Source organism: Lycorma delicatula, chromosome 11 (assembly GCF_047948215.1).
Source record: "Lycorma delicatula isolate Av1 chromosome 11, ASM4794821v1, whole genome shotgun sequence".
Taxonomy (NCBI): Eukaryota; Metazoa; Arthropoda; class Insecta; order Hemiptera; family Fulgoridae; genus Lycorma; species Lycorma delicatula.
In genome coordinates this window covers 57854283-57873570 of record NC_134465.1, presented here as the reverse complement: position 1 = coordinate 57873570, position 19288 = coordinate 57854283, and the positions used below count along the sequence as shown (strand labels likewise).

The 19288-nt window shown below is 31.2% G+C and overlaps 1 protein-coding gene across 4 annotated transcripts in view; it reads right to left on the bottom strand.

The window, feature by feature from the left end:
• The window catches only part of LOC142332140 (TBC domain-containing protein kinase-like protein), a 44835-nt gene extending 30134 nt beyond the window's left edge, over positions 1 to 14701 (bottom strand). Inside the window, exons 1-3 of one of the 4 annotated variants that reach the window (XM_075378401.1) lie at positions 14568 to 14701; positions 11706 to 11926; positions 4048 to 4297 (exon numbers count right to left, since the gene is read on the bottom strand). In XM_075378401.1, the coding sequence (XP_075234516.1) occupies positions 4048 to 4297; positions 11706 to 11919 (464 nt within the window). In that variant the 5' untranslated portion in view covers positions 11920 to 11926; positions 14568 to 14701. Of the gene's footprint in view, positions 1 to 4047; positions 4298 to 11705; positions 11927 to 12398; positions 12431 to 13286; positions 13424 to 14475; positions 14496 to 14567 lie in introns of those variants that run through there. The other 3 variants (XM_075378399.1, XM_075378400.1, XM_075378398.1) reach the window with 3 other exon arrangements.
• Positions 14702 to 19288: the final 4587 nt, after the last annotated feature.

Sequence of the window (19288 nt, the reverse complement as noted above, 5' to 3'; positions counted from 1 at the left end):
CCTCTTATGACGAAGTGAGAATCGTAGCCTGATAGACTGTGGATGAAGATGGGGGATACTAGTTTGTGAATTCCTGTGCAGGTAGGAATTGTTACACAGTGCTGCTCTGTACCTACCTGTAAAGTGGCAATTATCTCTCATGTTTGTCGCTTCAGAAATGAACAGTATTGTATACATCTCGCAGTTATTGGTCGTGATTGTCTTCAGACGTAAATACCATTTTTTTGTTTCGTTTCAGTTTGTCTGCCAGTTATTTATTTCGAGTAATTATTGTACAAAATGCTGTACAAGGTTAGACCTCTGTACAGCAGCAGTGTTTGAAGTAGTAATCGCTTTATCTCATCATCAACAGAGTCATGAGACACAAAGTACAAGCAGTAGCTCATAGGCTATGTGACGTAAAATTCTTGGACGATGACAGAAAGCAAGGAGTCGGCTTTAATATACATTCAGTCAGCATATGCTAAGATGTTTTTACTATGTTGTGGCATTTTAAAATTAGCCAGTTCATTCATCATTCTTTTAAAGAATGATTTCATAATCTTCGTTGTTGTCAGCCATTTTGCTATGTCTTTCATGTGTACACTCTAGGAATAGGTTGAGAATTTTATGTTTTTTAATCAGCTCAGTCAGTAGATTTATAACATTTTGTTTTATGCTGACTAGGAATAGGTATATATCTTTTACACCACCTCATTTACTGCTATAGTAGTACATACACAGGTCATTATTGAATACGCTTTCGATTGTTAAATAGTGACAGTTTGTACACTTCTAACCTGGCACATTTTGTTTTTGATTCCTGAGAAGGGCCTTTATCAAGGCCTGTTCCTTTGTCTTCATCCAGTAAACACACTTTTTTACAGTTTATGGTTATGCAGAGCAATAAGCCATCAACACTAACCAGATGTCGACTGTTATCCACCTTAAGTATGTGAAATGCTTACCCAATCGCCTCTTCCATTTCACCTATATACCATTTACTTGAATATCATTGCTGCAGATTTGGATATCATCTTTACTCCGAATAGCATTCCTCTTCTGTGGAAAACGTTCACATTCCAGAATGAAGGTGAACATAATAGAACTTGTCTTTTTAATTGATTATGAAAGCAAGCTTTCAATATCTCCCACGATGTCAATCAGAAATTCATTATACTTTGCTTTATCATCAGAAAGGTTTTTGTATTGATATAATTCCCGGTTATATTTTTGTACACCTGCAGCCCAGACACTGAATACATTCTATCCAAAATGACCTAGTCTGATCCATTTCAATAGGGTTGATTCCCTGTCGTTCGGTAATTGCACTCTTGTTAAAGGATGACATGATGAATGATCGAATGTTATCGTCCTACATGCTAATCATGCCGGCACGTAAATGGTATTATGATAGGATACCCCTTGACAGCCAACACTGGGCTGATTCCCCCCTGAAAACCGCTACTAATTTGATACCCAATGACAGCTGGCACCAAGCTAATGTTGCGCAACTCGACCAACTACTGCGACCTATTAGATTACCACAGCGAGTTAATCAGTATGTCCTCTCTCACAAGCAGTACTGCATACCGCTCCTCGGACACCCCATGCTAGCCCGCATCTAGCCAATATCACTTGGCAATCGACACCAGTCTAATATTGCACAACCAACAGACACCTACTCTGACATCGTTTATTTATTAAATCATATTTGGCGCTATTACTATTTTGATTATTATTTTAACATGACGATGATGACTTTAGTTCTGCTCTAACCCACGGCCAGCCTCTTCATCTGGTTCATATCTCAACCGCCAGCACTAGTGTCTACTTTAGTTCTGCTCTAACCCACTGCCTCTATTAGTGTCTTCATCTAATTTGCATCTCAACCGCCAGCGCTAGTGTCTTGAACCCCGGCTGCAGGCAACTGCTCTGATGTCACATGGCCTTCAATAAAATACGAGATTTAGTACATTAAATTCTATCCTGACATCGGACCTACATAAGATACAAGATTTAGATCTAAAACACCTCTGACACTACATGACCTTGAACTATGCTAACATCGGACCTACATAAATTGTAAGATTTAGATCGGGTGGTGTGATGGGGATAAAATCTGTGCTAAAAATACAACCATAATAAAGTATGAGGCTTAGATCAGCTGCAGAAGATAACTGCTCTAACATCATATAACCTTGAGATATGATAACACATTAGGCCCTGCACAAAAAAAGACAAATTGAACAAACAAAACTACACAAATATTCAGAAACCATGTTAACAGAAAATTCCATGAGCATGATTTCATTCCTAATCTCTAATTTTTAAGGTTATAAGAAATAGAACTGTAAGCAATCACAAAACACTTTACATAAAAGCTGTAAATTATATTTTTTTTAAATAACAATCGAGAAAGACAAATTAAATCTATTACTACACAATTCTTAACGTGAAAAAAACAAATTTTTATAAAATCACAACATAATTGCTTTCAACTGATCAGGTCAAATACAAATTGGATACATTTTTATCGCAGAAAAATCTATCAAATTGCAATAACTTGAAACTTTTATAACTGCAACAGAACAAAATAGGATTGACATACAAGGTATATGAGGGCAATCAGAAAGTTTTTCGGCCTGACAAAGAAAACAAAAGATTTTTAGAAATTATTTTTAATTTTTCAATGTAGTCAGCTTACACAACTTTTTTCAATGACTTTCCAAATTTTTCTACTCTCAGTATAATGTGATCTGTCTTAAATCTTAAAAATCGTTGATGTCTCAGCTTTGACCTTATCATTTGAAGTAAATCCATCCAGTAAAACATTTTTTCAGGTTAATGAAAAGGAAGTAATCACTGGGAGCTAAATATTTTGCTAGTTCATGGGAGTTTTGCAACAACAAACAATTTGTGAAAGCAGGTGCATTTGTTGTAGTGAAAGAGCACTCTTTTTGACAAGATGTGGACTTAGTTTTTTTTTATGGCCTTCAGGACAACCATTAGATATTGCATCAAAGGATGAGATGAAATGGTAATTTTGTAGCGTGTAAAAAATGCCATGCCTGCCTGGATTCGAACCCAGAACCTCCGGATGAAGGACTGAGATTCTATCACTCGCACCATGGAGGCCGGCAGATGTAGACATTTAGCATGAATAGCCCCCTTAAATCCAACAAAATAATCCTCAGTGAGGATCCCATCTTTTTCCAGGTAGTCTATGATCACCACATCATGACAATCCCCAAAACCCATATCCATAACTTTTCCTGCAGATGGAACAGTTTTCACTTTCTTTGGAGTATTTTCACCTGCTTCCCTCCACTGTTTGATTTCTGGTGTGAGACGGTGAATCTATGTTTCATCTACTATTTTAAGATATAGAAGAAACTCACCAGAATCATGTTAAATAAATTTAAACACACTCGAGAACTGTTCAGTCAAATGGGTTTTTGGTTCACTATTAACAATCGCTGCAGTCATCAAGCAAAAAGCTTTTTAATACCAAAAACATTATGTAGAATTTATCAGACATGATCTATTGAGAGGATTGTAATGTCAGCAAGATTGAATGCGTACCTTTCATCGGATCATTTAATAGAACATTGTGGATTTTTGTGACAATTTTGTTGGTCTTAGCAGTTTTTGGGTGTCCCAAGCATTCATCATCATCTTGAATGGATGTACAACCATGTTTAAATTCAACAGCCAACTTTTTTGTAGTTGAAAACAATGAAGAAGAATCCTTTAAAGTGGAATATAACACTTTTTGTATGTCCATCGGGGTTATACCTTTCAAACTTCAATTTTATCCATTCTTCAGAAATATAACTTATTTGCTTTTCTTGATCGCCAAGAACAAGAACTCAACACAAGCATCTGAAACTACACAGCATGCCATCTAAAGGATCATATTTGACAAATATCATAGTCGTTTGGTCATACTTGTGCTATCTTTGTGATAGGTCAAGAACTTTCCAAATGACACTAGTAATATAAATTGTAATGAAAATTGTTAAGTTATTTAAATAAAAATTAAAAAAATCATCATAATTAACATACCCAATAGGAAATGAAACATCTGTACCACCATCTGTCATATAAAATAAACCATAATTAAATAATTGTACGTCCCCATAATCATTAATGTGTATATTTTCAGGATTTAAATTACGGTGTACAATACCATTACTATTTAAATATGATAAAGCCTCTAAGGTTTGTCTTGCTATTTGTATTGTTCTATATAAACTAATATGTTTTAATTGCTTTAATGTTTTTTTATGAAATTCTGAGACTACCACTGTCCTCTCTGTAACAAAATATACAATCTATTAAAAATGTACTGAAGATTATTTTTTAGTTCCAAATTTAAACAATACTATGTTATTTATTTATTTACATTATGTTACTAATCGAAACACTCAAATCATTCATAAACAGTGCATTCATAAAAATTATTAACCCTATTCATTTTTGTACTCTTCCAATCATATTTTCTTTTTCTTTTAAATTACACTTATCAGATCTCATAATACAAAATTAATATGTAGTCTTTAATTTTATTCAATCATAAAGTAATTTCAAAAAACTTTTACAGGTCAGAATAAGATGTACCATTTCCTACTTTTCTTTTATTTTGATAAGATCTTCTTCATTTTCTTCTCACCAGTCGAGCAGTTAAATTTCTTTCAAGTTCATGAACTGATGGATAGATGTTCCTTTTATTCTAACTCTTCATAGAAAAAACTCTTTATATATTGCATAATCAAATCAATATTTCATCAGTCTTGCAATCAACATCAATCTACAATGAAACCAATTTAACTTCAAAGCTGGGAAAATGTGAATCTAACAGCTCGCAATTGACGTAACATGATGTAATCTAAATCTACCTGTTTTTTCTCTTCTCAAAGTACTTAATAACATTGCTAATAATATTAATACTTTTGCTATGTACGTACTGTTTTCTCATTTTAAGGATTGGTTCTGGTTTACTTCAATTTATTTCAAAACAAATACTAAAAAGACAAGGAGGTCTTAACAAAACTCAAGAAGTAAACTAAATTAACACTATAGAAGTTAATACAAAAAAAGTATAAACTAAATTTAATGATGATAACTGAAAGTGTTGTAAATAAACAATGAAAAACTATATGTTAATATATCTGTCCATATATTAATGTATCTGGACAGATTATTCATAACCCAAAAAATAATAAAAATTTATTTTATTTATTTGCACAAATTTTTTGGTATTTTATATATCATATATAAAGTTACTAAAAAAGTCTTCAATTTTCAAAAATTATAAACCCTGGATCTTTAACACAGAAAAGTTTTACTTTTTCTTTTTAACACAGAAAAGTTTTTTTTTTGCTTTATTGGAGGGGTGTTAGATATAAATAAACTTTACTTACAGAAATTTGTTAAGCTTAACTATGAAATATTTTTTTAGAGAAATTTTTTTTTTTATATTTCTCACCCCTAAAAAATACAGGGTTATCATAAAAGAATGGTGCGGTTTCAGTAATTCATAGGAAGAATTTAGGAAAATTTCTAGATGTTATACTGGTATCCCTAAAAGCCTCCAACCCAAAAGTTTGTTTATCAGCATTGTAACCACAACGTCAGTTCTTGTAATGTTGATGCGGTGAGTTTAGTGATTTACTATGTTCTCGGATAAAGACAAAGCAAAGTGTGTTTTATCGATGGCTGAATTAAAATCCAGAATTTTAGTTTAACGTGCATTTCGACGTGAATTCGGAAGAGATCCACCACACAAAAATAACATAACACGTTGGTTCAAACATTCGAAGAAACCGGATCGGTTAAGAAGCAGAAATCAATCGGCAGACCAAATGTACCAGACGAAACGGTTGAACAAATTAGACAATCGGCAATTAGAAGTCCTGGGAAGTCCATCTCCCGTCAAAGCGTCGAATTAGGTATTCCAAAATCAACAGTTTTACATAAAAAACTGAAATTACATGCTTATAAAATCCAGATACTGCAGGAATTGAAACCCGATGATGGTGTAAAACGTTACAATTTCGCTGTTGAAATGTTGGGACAGAATAAGTGAAAAAGAATCATTCTTAGATGATATAATTTTTATGTTTTATGTTAACAAGACACAATTCACGAATATCTCTGAGAACCCACACGCAATTATTAAGAAACAACGTGATTTGCCTAAAGTTAATGTTTGGTGTGGTGTGATGAAAAATCGTGTAATAGGGCCTTTCTTCTTTGCTGAAAAAACAATTAATGGAGTTGTGTATCTTGACATGTTAACCAATTATTGCTTTATTATTGCTTTCCTCAGCTGGATGAACTCGAAAACATTCATCGACTTCATTTCCAAAAAGATGGTGCTCCCCCGCACTTCAATGCATTGGTCACAGACGCTTTGAACGAAAAATTTGGAAATTGATGGATAGGCCGGCAAGGACCCGTACTTTGGCCTCCAAGGAGTCCAGACCTGACACCTTGCGATTTTTTCTTGTGGGGGTACATCAAAAGCATTGTTTATACACAAAAAATTTGCGACCAAAACCACTTAAAAAACAGGATTAATGAAGCAATGACAATCATTAACAAAGAAATGTTAACTAATGTTTGGAGAGAAGTTGAGTATCGTTTGGACATTTGTCGAGCAACTAAGGACGCACATATTGAAATTTATTAATTATGTAAAAAAATGTTTGAGACGACAAATTTGAAAAATAAAAAACATAAACTGTAAGTAATTCTGTTTTAATTTAAACTATGTTAAAAACCGCACCATTCTTTTATGATAACCCTGTATAATATCTGGTTTTTTACTATTAAATAATTTTTATTATTAAAAAAAATTTCTGTATTTTTTTTCTTCATCACTTAAAGGACTATTAAAATTAAAATCGCTTTGGCACCTATATAATAATATTCCGAAGCTAAAATTAGAAGCAATTTTTTTCATTTCTTTCATAAAACTTACTTTCTTTTATCAATATTTAAAAAAAAATTTCTTTTAATTATTTTTGTTACTGATCACTTCTTTACAAATAAATTTTTTCTACATTTTCCCCAAAGTAAAAAGCCCCTAAATTAAAAAAAAAAAATTATTTGAAATATGCTTAAGTCTTATCTTGGTAATCATGATTTGACCAGCATAGCCATGATACTCATACAATACTTTCCCGGCTTTTTTCTACATGTAATACTAACTTGATTGCACTGTATAAAATTAGGTCTTGCTTTGTTTCAACATCATATTATATTAGAATAAATGTATAATAACAATCCTAACATTCTACACAAAAGGAAAACCTAGACTAATCCATCTATATACAAAAAAAAAAAAATATATATATATATATATATACACATAAATTATATAGATACATATTACACAAATATGCATTGTATAAACTCATAATCCAAGTAAAATGTGTCAAAGTCCTATGTGAAACTAAACAATGAATCTCGTATTATAAAAGCTTCCTAAGCCCTACGCATTTCTTTGGAAAATTATCTAAAATTTATTTTATTTTGACAAATACAATTATCATAACTGTTTTTTGAATCTTACATTTTTTTCTACTTTCAATTAATTCATATTTTAATCTATGGAGTTAACTTTGAAAAAGTTGCTTTTTAGGTCTTTTCCAAAGATTTTTTTTAAACACAGCAATTTCTATAACAATGAAGTTATTTTCAAGCATTCTAATGCTTAAGTATTAAAAATAATTATACATTTAAATATATTTTTAAAAAAAACGTTATTATAAAGTATTTTAAAATCAAAAACCAATTTTATGAAATATATTTATCATACATTTAATAATTTTCAAAAAATAATATACAATGGTAAAAATTTCAGAACCACTATTCTTATAAAATATAATAACTTATTAATGTGAATATTAGTTGACTTGTATTACCACAAAAGTAATATTAAAAATTTGAATATCACATATTAAAAATTTTAATATGTTTCAATTCCCCTATTGTCCAATATTTGTATTTCCACTGATGTGTTACTGTATGAATTGTGCTTTCACCTCTTCTAATGCTATCTGTCACACACTGAAAGAACTATTTGTGAATTTTATATTCAAATGGTACAGTACAGTCTCCCAGAGTAGGTAATACAGGCTCTAGTGCAGTTCAAGGTCATATGACATCAAACATTGGTGAAGAGATGTTGCTTTTAGTGTGTAAAATCAGCGGTGGGGATACCTCAAGTGGTCGATCAGTCTAGGTGCAGATACTGAGTCCACTAGTAGCACAGTTCGAAGCCATTTGATATCTGAGATGTGATGGATTAAGCTGACACAATATCATATGCAAGTACGTTACTTGCATGTAATAGTTAGAACATTTATCAAGCCAACCTTTAAGAGAGTAAAGTTACTAAACGATAGCGAATCAACCCTATAAAAATGGACCATACAAGAACTCTGTGAATCAAATATATTCAAACTGGGCAACAGTCATACAAAAATGTAGTCTGGACTTATAGCAATACAAAAACCTTGCTGATGATAAAGCAAACAATATTCCATTTCTTATCAACATCAGCGAAGTTATAGAAAACTTGCTAACGAATTCAACTAAAAAGATGGGATCTATTTCATTGACTTCTTCTGGAATATCAAGATTTTGTACAGAAAACAAATGTTTGGAATAAAGACAATATAGAAATCTGCAGCAGTGGTACTAAGGTAAATGGTATAGGTGAAATAGAAGAGGCAATAGGAAAAGCGTTTCTCATTCTTATTAAGGCAGATAACAGCAGACATCTGTTTGGCATTGACAGCTTGTTGCTCCATATATCTGTAAACTGTAAAAGGGTGCAGTTACTGGACAATAACAACAACGAAGGATCAGGCCTCGATAATAGTACCCTTTATGAATCAAGAACAAAGCATGGTTAGAATTGTGCGAACAGTCACTGTTCAACATAATCAAAAGTACATTCAATAGCGATTTTGAGTGTCATACTACTATAGCAGCAATAAGAGGAGTGAAAAGGATATAAACCAATTCCTACTCAGCCTAAAACAAAATGTTATAAATTTTCTGACAGTCACTTAATGATTGTGTAAAGGCCATAAAATTCAATCAATTCCTTGAGTGTACACACTAAAGGTGTAGAAAAATGTCAGACAGTAACGAAGAATACAAAAGATACAAGCTTTAAATGTTTATAGATTTCCAAAAATTTTATTACAGTAGAGAAGAAAGCAACCCGATGTACTTATGCAAAATTTAGAAAGGATGTACCTCTGTACATCGTTGATTGCTCTCACCAGAACAAATTGTTGAAATCAGGCCTATTGATTTAAAGATCTCCTTTGAGACTGATAGCGCTGTACCTGCATATACTATAGCGTCTGCATATTGATCCACGAAACTGTATGAAGTAAGCGCCTTTGACTGGTGAATGCAGCCTATGAAATAGGATAAAAATCACACTGGTACAGTCTCCCATTCCATACCTGATGTAACATAACTTGTATACTGTATATATGTAACAGACGCATACTACATATTGTGGAGCCACTGTAGTGGGGGGTACAATGACCAATTTTAGCATGATCTCTATAATCATTTTTATGTGACAGCTAAGGCAAACTCACATTTACCATTGATAAAACCAAGCAAATTGGTTGTTGATAAGCCATACTTAATCTTAGAAATGAAAGCAGTAAATAATCGATAGAGCAGTTCTCTGTTAGTCACTGTAGATGGTGAAGCCAAGGGGCAGTTTAATGTACTTCTTCCAATAAATGCTAATGCCGTCTCTGATAAGGAATTACCACAGTTTAAAATTCTAGAAATGAAGTTGATCTACATGGTATTATTAACATATCACATGAACTGGTAATAATAGAATAATACTGCACTTCATACGAGTTTAATTAGTAGACAACAACAATAGCCAACACAACAGCTTAACTGTGATATACTATATGCCATTAATGGTAACATGCATACTATGAAATAGAGGGTTTTGTTTGACTGCTTTAAAATAGCTTAATTTAGTTTTAGTAATTTAATTTTTTTAATGTACACCATCATGTATCTGATCCATCTATTATCATTTAATTTCAGTTTTCTATTTGATGCATTAATTTAGCACTTTTGATATAAGTGGCTTTATTCCCTCTGCAGACTTCACAGCTGGAAAATACAAGACTTTTACTTACCATAATGTGATGATGGCTACCCGTTCTTCTCCTTCACGCCTAGCAAAACCTTTGAAACATTTCTAATTGTTTTGGGGTAAATAAACTCAAATAATTAAGATATATGTTTTATTTATATATGTTTTTACTAACTTTTATAAAACTACTACATATTACATACTTCACATGCAATTCATTTACAACAATTCTATATGATGTCTTCCTTTAAATACCAGTTTTAGTTTTAAAGCCAGTATTGTTTCCTATTGGGAATAGTTAAATAGAGTTGCATATTGTTTCAGCTAAAAGCAGTCAAATTTCTTTTGATTATCCAATGAAGTCTCTACCATCACCATATTGTATTTACTGTTAACTTTGCATAGGTTCATCAGGACATATTCCTTGTTTACTTCCATTTCACTGAGTTTTTGTAGTATCAGTCTTACAAACTGTTGAATCTTAACGTTAAATAATTGGCATATATCTTTAGTGGTTCCCATTGTCCAAATACACTTGCTAGTGATACCACTGGGTAAACGGTGTTGCTTTTATAATATGGGTCAGTACCAAACTGATACTTCATCATGGTCAATACCAAACTGATACTACCTAATGACCAGTACCAAACTACTGTTGCGCAATTCAATCAGCAACAGTGGCAGACATCCACATACATATTCAATATTGCAAAGCCGTTCCTATACATTCTCTGATACCGTATCTCGAGCACCAGTCATAGGCAACATCTGCTGTGATGTCATATGCCCTAAAACTGTGCTAACACTGGACCCAGTCTCTGCAGCTAGACTGATATTGACTGCCTCTATCCATCTCTGCACCTACACCAATAGACTGCCTCCAGGCACTCCCACCTCTGACATCACACACCCAAGGCTCTTCAACAACTTGATGTCATATGACCTTGAACTGTGCTAGAACTGGCCTATCATATCTACTCTTCAGATCCGGTACAAATTTAATCCTTATAATTGTCAGAATTTTATTTTTAGAATTACTCAGTATGATATTAAAAAAATGAGGAAGACACTGAAAGCTATACCTGCCACACAGAAAGGAAATCAAGGAGAGAATAGGATGCCTCACTGTAAATGCTTCAGGGCATACATAACCAGTACTGCAACCAACATATTAAACAGGGAAAACTTGCTTGTAAATAAATAAAATTGGTGCTGTAGTAACCCATAGCAACAAAATTAGAAGTTGGTTAGCATCAAACAACACAGGATAAATAATTTACCTCAGTACACTTTTCAATATTCCACCCCTTTATAAAATAATGAATTTAGATTTATCATTTCACCAATTATGGAACATTGTAATAATAATGCATAATTATATCAAGTCTAAAACATATAAAATAAAAAGAAATAATCTTAACTTAATTTTCTAATAATTTAGAATATTTCTGGTAAATTATTAATTTTTTTTAATTTGTAGAAATTTTTTTAAAATTCAACAGGTATGATTAAAGTTTTAAAATTATTTGGCATAATAATAAAATAGTTAGATAAAATTACTTACCATGTTTTCCCCGGATAACATCAAGATATTTACATAAATGAGGATGTTTCAATGTTTTTAAAAACTGTGCTCTACCAAATATTGTTATTGAATTTGGCGTAAGCGGTAAGCCATTACTACCACATAATTCTCCTGAATGACGCATCGCAAAAAATGTCATTCCAGCAAAAAGGGGTACAGCCCTTTCCACTTCTGATTGTTCCTCTCTAGTCATTTTAATTCTAAAAAGAAAAATAATTATGTATTGACAATCATAGCTATTTTAAACAGCAAGTGAAATGTTACAAATTAATGAAACAAAACCAAAGAAAAAATATAGTAAATCTGTACAAAAATTATGTTAGCACATCTATTAAAAAGAAATAAATAATTATAAAAAAAAGAGAAGGAGAAGACTCAATTACAAAAAAATAATTTATCAAAGGGAAAATGGATATAGAGGTTCACAAGTACTACTTATTTTCCAAGTTATTTATAAATATATTTAAAGAAAATTTTAATTGAACAGTGACTGAAAAAAAAATCCAAACTTTTAGAATGTTTTACTACTAAACAAATAATATAAAATATCTCGAGCAAACAAAAGTTGATTAACTACATTCTTAGAAAACTACAATTTCTATAAACTCAACTTTTCTTTGTAGTAAAGAAATACACATTTACTCCTACGACAACACAAATTCACTAACTTACATAATTTTTATGTACATTACAATTTTTCCAATTACTTTAACAGTGCATGACACTACTTCGTCCTCCAAGCTGCATTTCCAGCATTTTGCATTCTGATTCAATGAACTTAAAAAGTGAACTTCTCATACAACTAACTCTTCAAGATGAAGATCAACACAACCATGTTAGATAAAATTTATGAAGAATTAATGTTCACATTCACTAACTGTACAATATACTTTCATGTAGTTAAGTGTTATTTCTTGTTTTAATTGTTTTTGTATTATTTCTATTAATTAAAAGGAATATGTTTATTTTTAGAAATAAGATAAATAAAAGGCTGTAAAGGGATGTTACGAGAATTTAAAAAAAAGATCCCTATCAATTTGATAAATAAAATGATTAGTTGAAGAAAGAAAGGAACCGTAATATATAAAGCTTTTATAATAATAATAGAACTTTAAAAAAAAAAGATAGCTTTTATAATAATAAAATTGATCAAATCAAATCAAATATGCTACTTTAAGGATAAACAAAAGAACTGTCCAAATATTTGCTAAGATTGATCAAGTGAAACCATGATAAAACCTAGATCAAAACAGCATTCTTTAACATGCAATTAATCATAAATAAATAAAGAATTAGAAGTGAATCGAGTGTATAGGAATAATTTAAATTATAGTTAATGAGATAAGAACAAATTATGTTAAGGTATTAAATAAATAAAACTTATTTTTTTTTTTTTAAATTCACAAAGTATGAAAAAAGATTGTTTAACCCCCAATGATTTTGTACATTTAAAATGAAGATGAACAAATTTCAATTTTTTAAAAGATTAATTTTAATAAATATTATTTAAACTCACTGACAGAGTAATACTATTCCTGTAAAAGAAAATCTGGTACTTACGTATTAACGCCACCGCAGCTACAGCTTTATTTAAAAACAAAGTTGTCAATCGGATTTTGGTGGATAATGGGCCGATATAGAGTTTAAGATAGATTCAAAACAGTCTCTATTTTCTTTCATCTGATGCTGTCGCCATATGAACTCTGATAAATAAGATTCCAAATGATGTCTCTTGTTCCTCCATTTAGCACTGCCCCACATTCTATCAACTGTTTGTGTATGAATTCCTGTATCAGAATCAATAAAATTGTATTTATGATTAACTTTAGCATGTAGGAATCGTTCTATTTCTATTCTATTTGTTTGGTAACCTTTCCAACTGTCAGAATAAATTGTGCTACCATCTGCAATGTTTTCAATAATTTTATCAAGAAGGGTAGAGCCAGTTCTATTAGGAACAGTGACAACAAACGAATCTTTTGTTTCTCTACATATACCACCAAACACCCACTGTTCGGGTAACACTCGACCACAATTATTTTTACGTTTAGTAAACAAACTTTCATCAATTTCCACAATGCAATCTGGTCCACCTACCTTCTTGTTTGGTTTATTCAACATATCCAAGACACATAATTCACGCATGTAATTGTTCCAATCTATAACAGTTTTATCCGATAAATCAAGCTGCTTTTCACAAAATTTAATCGACGTCAACTCCTCGCACCAGCAGTATATGAATCTCAAAGCTGAACAAATTGGAATTCTGCTTCCCTCAAACCAGTTGTCTTTTCTAAGTCCCACTTGATTATCACACTGTCTTAAATTACATTTCCAAAACTTACGTTTACCAAAATAAAGTTTCATGTCATGGGAATTGGTACATTTTCGTTTTTTTGGTAAAATATTTCTCTCCTGAAAAAATAAAATTGCATCTTGTTCTGTTTTTGGCAAATCCCAAATTTGCATTTTCGTAGCACTAAAAAAAGGGGTCAAAAATCAGCAAACAAAGCAACAAGAAATCCAAAAGATTGCTCTTTATTGGCGAAATTTCTGCTGCGGTGGCGTTAATACGTAAGGACAATAATTAATATTCCATTATACAACGAAAACACGTATTTCGTAACTCTTAACACGGGACTAAACACAACCTATGACAAGAGTTAACTCCCCCCTGGTATGTTTCGAGATAAATTTCACACATCAAAAGTATGACGTTTCGAATATCAAAATTTATAAATTAACGTACAACATAATCTTTTTTTAATTATGAGATCAATGTAATAATTAACAGAAAACAATTCAATTACAAGATACACAAACACAAAGAACGCAACCTACTTTTAGAATCCCTTCTCAAAACAGCTGTTTTCCTGTAGTCGGTTATTCATATCCCAACTAGGATATACCACCCGATTTATATCGTTCACTTTTGTTTTGCTTACGATTGGTCTTTGTAGTACTCTTAACGTAGAAATTAATTTTCAAATTAAACTTACTCAAAAAAATCTTGTTTAATAAAAACAGTATTTACATTATTGAACGGAGTTCAATAGAGTTCATTGTGTCTTGTTTTTATTTCATTTCACCTTTTGCCATCCTCCTAAAAGTAACTTTTAGGTTTCACGTTTTTAATTTTTCCTTTTGTTATGGCTTATCTTCTATTCTAATTACTTTTGTTTTCTTAAAATTCAGTTTAGCGTATCAACATACCTCTCACTAATTGGTAAATTAAATGGAAATTACTTTCAGCTGTCCTGTATGTAAAATTTTCTGTTCTTGGCCAGCCATTGGATTGCCACCACTTTTGATGATTTTATATCTATGTTTCGCCTAACTTATGTGAAAAAGCTCTGATCTCGCTGATGCAAGACGATGGCGGGAGTGAAGAACAGTCTCCAAAACACAAGATTACCAACCATTCTTCCTTCCTTCATCTTACAATTTTTGACTTATCGCTAGAAAATGTGAATCCATCTGGCAAAAGTAGTACACTGCACCCGCTAAAAAACTAGGCACATTCCGACTAGACAGAAAGACCTTTAATGAAGGGAAATTGCGCCGGGAGAAAGGCGCAGTTACCTTCAAGTCTCCCAAGTAATGATATTTCAGATTGATCAGAAAGTAATCCACAATTCCGACTATAAACAACACAAATATATAACCGCCATTAGATAAACAAATGTCCGCCCAATAATAAAAAAGGCTCAGCCGCAAGGGACTGATGTCAGGCTCTGCGATGAGTAAGGGGATATGTAATCCTTTTATCCATGCATTCTGTGAAAACTGTGTCCTTTGTTTACATCATTGTAACAGTATGTGTTTCTTTGGCTATTTATTAATTTAGTATTTAAGTTGATTACTGAAGATGAAATTACTTTTATTTACGTTATTAATAATGTACAATTCGTCTGTATTTTATATGCGTCTATAATTCGGTTTACATAGCCTTGCTCTACAATAATCTTATATCATCTCTTTTAACTTTTATACAAAGTTCTGTTATTTTCAAAATGGATAATAACAAAATACAAGACTATTTAAATGAGACTCTTCATCAGATGATAATAGTGACTTGGATCTAAATTATTTACACCATGATTCAGATAATGATAGTCCTACGAATTAAGAAAAAAACCAGGTTAGGTTACAAACTGAGATAAGAACAAATAATGATTTATAATCTATTCCTCAACTTCTTTACACCCTTTATTTTTCTGTTTAGCCTCCAGAACCTCGGTAAGATATTACTTCAGAGAATGAATGAGTTTGATATGTATGAATGTAAATGAAGTGTAGTCTTGTACAGTCTCAGGTCGATTGTTGCTAGACCACAGGGTTGGTCTAGTGATGAACGCGTATTCCCAAATAAGCTGATTTGGAAGTCGAGAGTTCCAGCGTTCAAGTCCTAGTAAAGCCAGTTATTTTTACACGGATTTGAATACTAGATCGTGGATACCGGTGTTCTTTGGTGGTTGGGTTTCAGTTAACCACACATCTCAGGAATGGTCGAACTGAGAATGTACAAGACTACACTTCATTTACACTCATACATATCATCCTCATTCATCCTCTGAAGAATTATCTAAACGGTAGTTACCGGAGGCTAAACAGGAAAAAGAAAAGGTCGATTGTTGCTGAGATGTGTGGTTAATTAAAACCAAATCACCAAAGAACACCGGTATCCACTATCTAGTATTCAAATCCATATAAAATTAACTACCTTTACTAGGATTTGAACCTTAGATTCTTTATGCCCTGCATTGCACGAAGTGATGATGATAATTGGTTAGATATTGGTGACAATGAAATTACATGACATAATTATGTTGGCAAAATTACTAACAATAATTAATAACTCAATCTATACCGGATATTGTCTGGAGTGATGTTCAAGGAAGCAAAGGTAGTTTTATTTTTTTCAAGTGTTAGTGGAGTAATGAACTACTCTTTAGATCGTGTAAATGATTAAAAATCCAATTGATTTTTTCCATGTACAGGTAAATGATGATATGATGAAATTTATTGTTGATGAAATAAATAAAAATACAAACCAAAAAACTAATAAAGAAATATTATCTGAATTATTGGGCTCTACTGCTAAACTCACCATGGAAAGATATTGATGTTAATGATTTCAAAAAATTCATAGGTTTAATCATGTTCGATGACTTTAGATAAAAAGTCTTATGTAAATGATTACTAGAGCATGAACTCACTTTATGCTAATAATGTTTCAAGAGTAATGTTTTGCAATAAATTCAAACGTATGTTAAAATGTCTTGGATCAGAGGTTCATTTAAATTTGTGCCTGTCTTCTGAATATTTATGAAATGAACATATTAGAACTAGTTAATCTTGTCCATGATTAGAAAGTTAGCAATACATGCTATTTCTGACAATAAATATTTAAAAATATTCTGGCCCTTTTTTTAAAAGTATATTATAGCCAATAACTTTCACCCACAATGGATTTATAAGAAACATGGCATTTTTTTAAGAGTTGTATTTCTCTAGTTCAGAGATGTACAACTGTACTTATCAATATTGAGATTCCAGCATAATAACTGATTCTTTTTTAAATATTTATTTTATTTAAATCTGTGCACTGTGTTTGATATATCAGTTGTTAGAAAGAGAGATTTTATTGCTCTTTTTTCATACATTGGCAAGTGAGAAGTTTGTTTTAGCAATTGATATAGACTGCGTTATTTAAAGTTACATCTGTAAATTATTATTATTAAGTTTGGTTTTATAAATATGTTATTTGCTGTTGGTAAACGAAAAGTAATTTAAATATGTTTCACTGCAATGATAATAAAGATATAAATGAAAACAACTGGTTGTACAAAGTTAGTCATTTAATTACCATTATGAATAAAAATTTCAACAAGCATTAACACTTGTTTGCATCTATGCAAACTGATTTGCATCCCTTTTCAAGAAAGAATGATCATTAGATAGTATGTTCCAACTAAATGATTTAAATACAGTGTAAAGCTCCTGGGCATTATAATTGAAATGTTAATGTTTACAGAGGAAAAGAAATAGCTGGGAGAGATGTAACATTTAACACACTGTTACAACTTGTCGGATCTCTGTTAAATTCTAATTCCAGATTGTACACTGATAATTTTTATACAAGTTATAACTCGCACATCATTCAAAAGACAAAGGAACTCATCTTGTAGGAACATTTTTTAGCTGTAGAAAGTACACTTCAACAGCTATTGTGCAATGTAAACTTAAAAAGGGGGAGATGTATGCTTTTCAAAACAACATAAATCTAATAGTAGGGAAATACTGAGACAAAATGGATGTTTTGTTTTTGCGTACAAAACACACACCAGAACTTCACAATGTTGTTACTAGAAAAGGAAGAATAAAAAACTATATGTATGTTCTCATATATAAATTATATATATATATATATATTATTACAGTAGCAATCCTAAAACCTATGTAAACTTATCTGCATAAAGTGATGCAAAAAGTCATTTGCATCACTACTCAGAAAAAGTATAAAATGGTTCCAAACAGTAGCTGTAGAAATGATATTCAGCACAGTAATCATCAGTGCACACTTTTCTTTTCAAAAAAGTCACAATAATAAAATGAATATCATCAAATTCTGTGAATCTACAACAATCGCTTTACTCAAATTGGTGATAATCTGTTACAAAACATTCAATTATATAATCAAAGATTATGGACACCGAAAAATGAAGCTAATGTAATGTTTGTTTTGCTACAACTTCAAAAAACTTTGGCCGTCTATTAGCTGTGCAGAAAACAGAACAAGTTTCTTTGAAACGTGTCAGGTGAGATGTAAACTTTTGTGCATGAATTGCTTCTTTGAAATTCACAAAGTAAAAAAAAGAAGATTTTTTCATTTTACTGAGATATTTATGATGTATTTTATATTTTATAACTTTTCATCTTAACATTTTTATTTATTTTATATTATATCATTATATTTGTTTTATAATATTAATTTAATTCCTCTATATAGTTATCTTGTTTAAACAATAAAAATTTCATTTTCAGTCTTTGATGTGATTTATACATCTTACCCAAATGTGTATTTATGTGATACCTATGGCCCAAAATAAACATAATGTTCTCTTTGTGATTAAAACTGGCCACTAGAAACACAAGTAATATTCTAAAAAAAGCAAAAATAAAGTGAAATGCTATTACATAATGGTAAATAATATTATAATATTTAACAAATTTTTTACCAAAATCATAGTGCTGGTTTGAATGGAAAAATATGAAAAACATTCTGGCATTCAAAGTGTTAAGATTGCTAATTCTGTTAATAGAAGTTTCCACATAATTTATGACAAATTGACTTTTATATGCAGTAATTTTTTAACCGTCTGAATTAAACTAATATTTATGAGCATTTTAATAAAAACTATATCTGATAAGATCATACAAAAGAAAAGTACATATTTTTTTTAATAAAGGGTAAAAAACTGATCTTAGTTATGCATAAATTATTTATTTTAATTAAATAATATATTCCCCAAGCAAAAATAGTAACGTTATTTTCTATC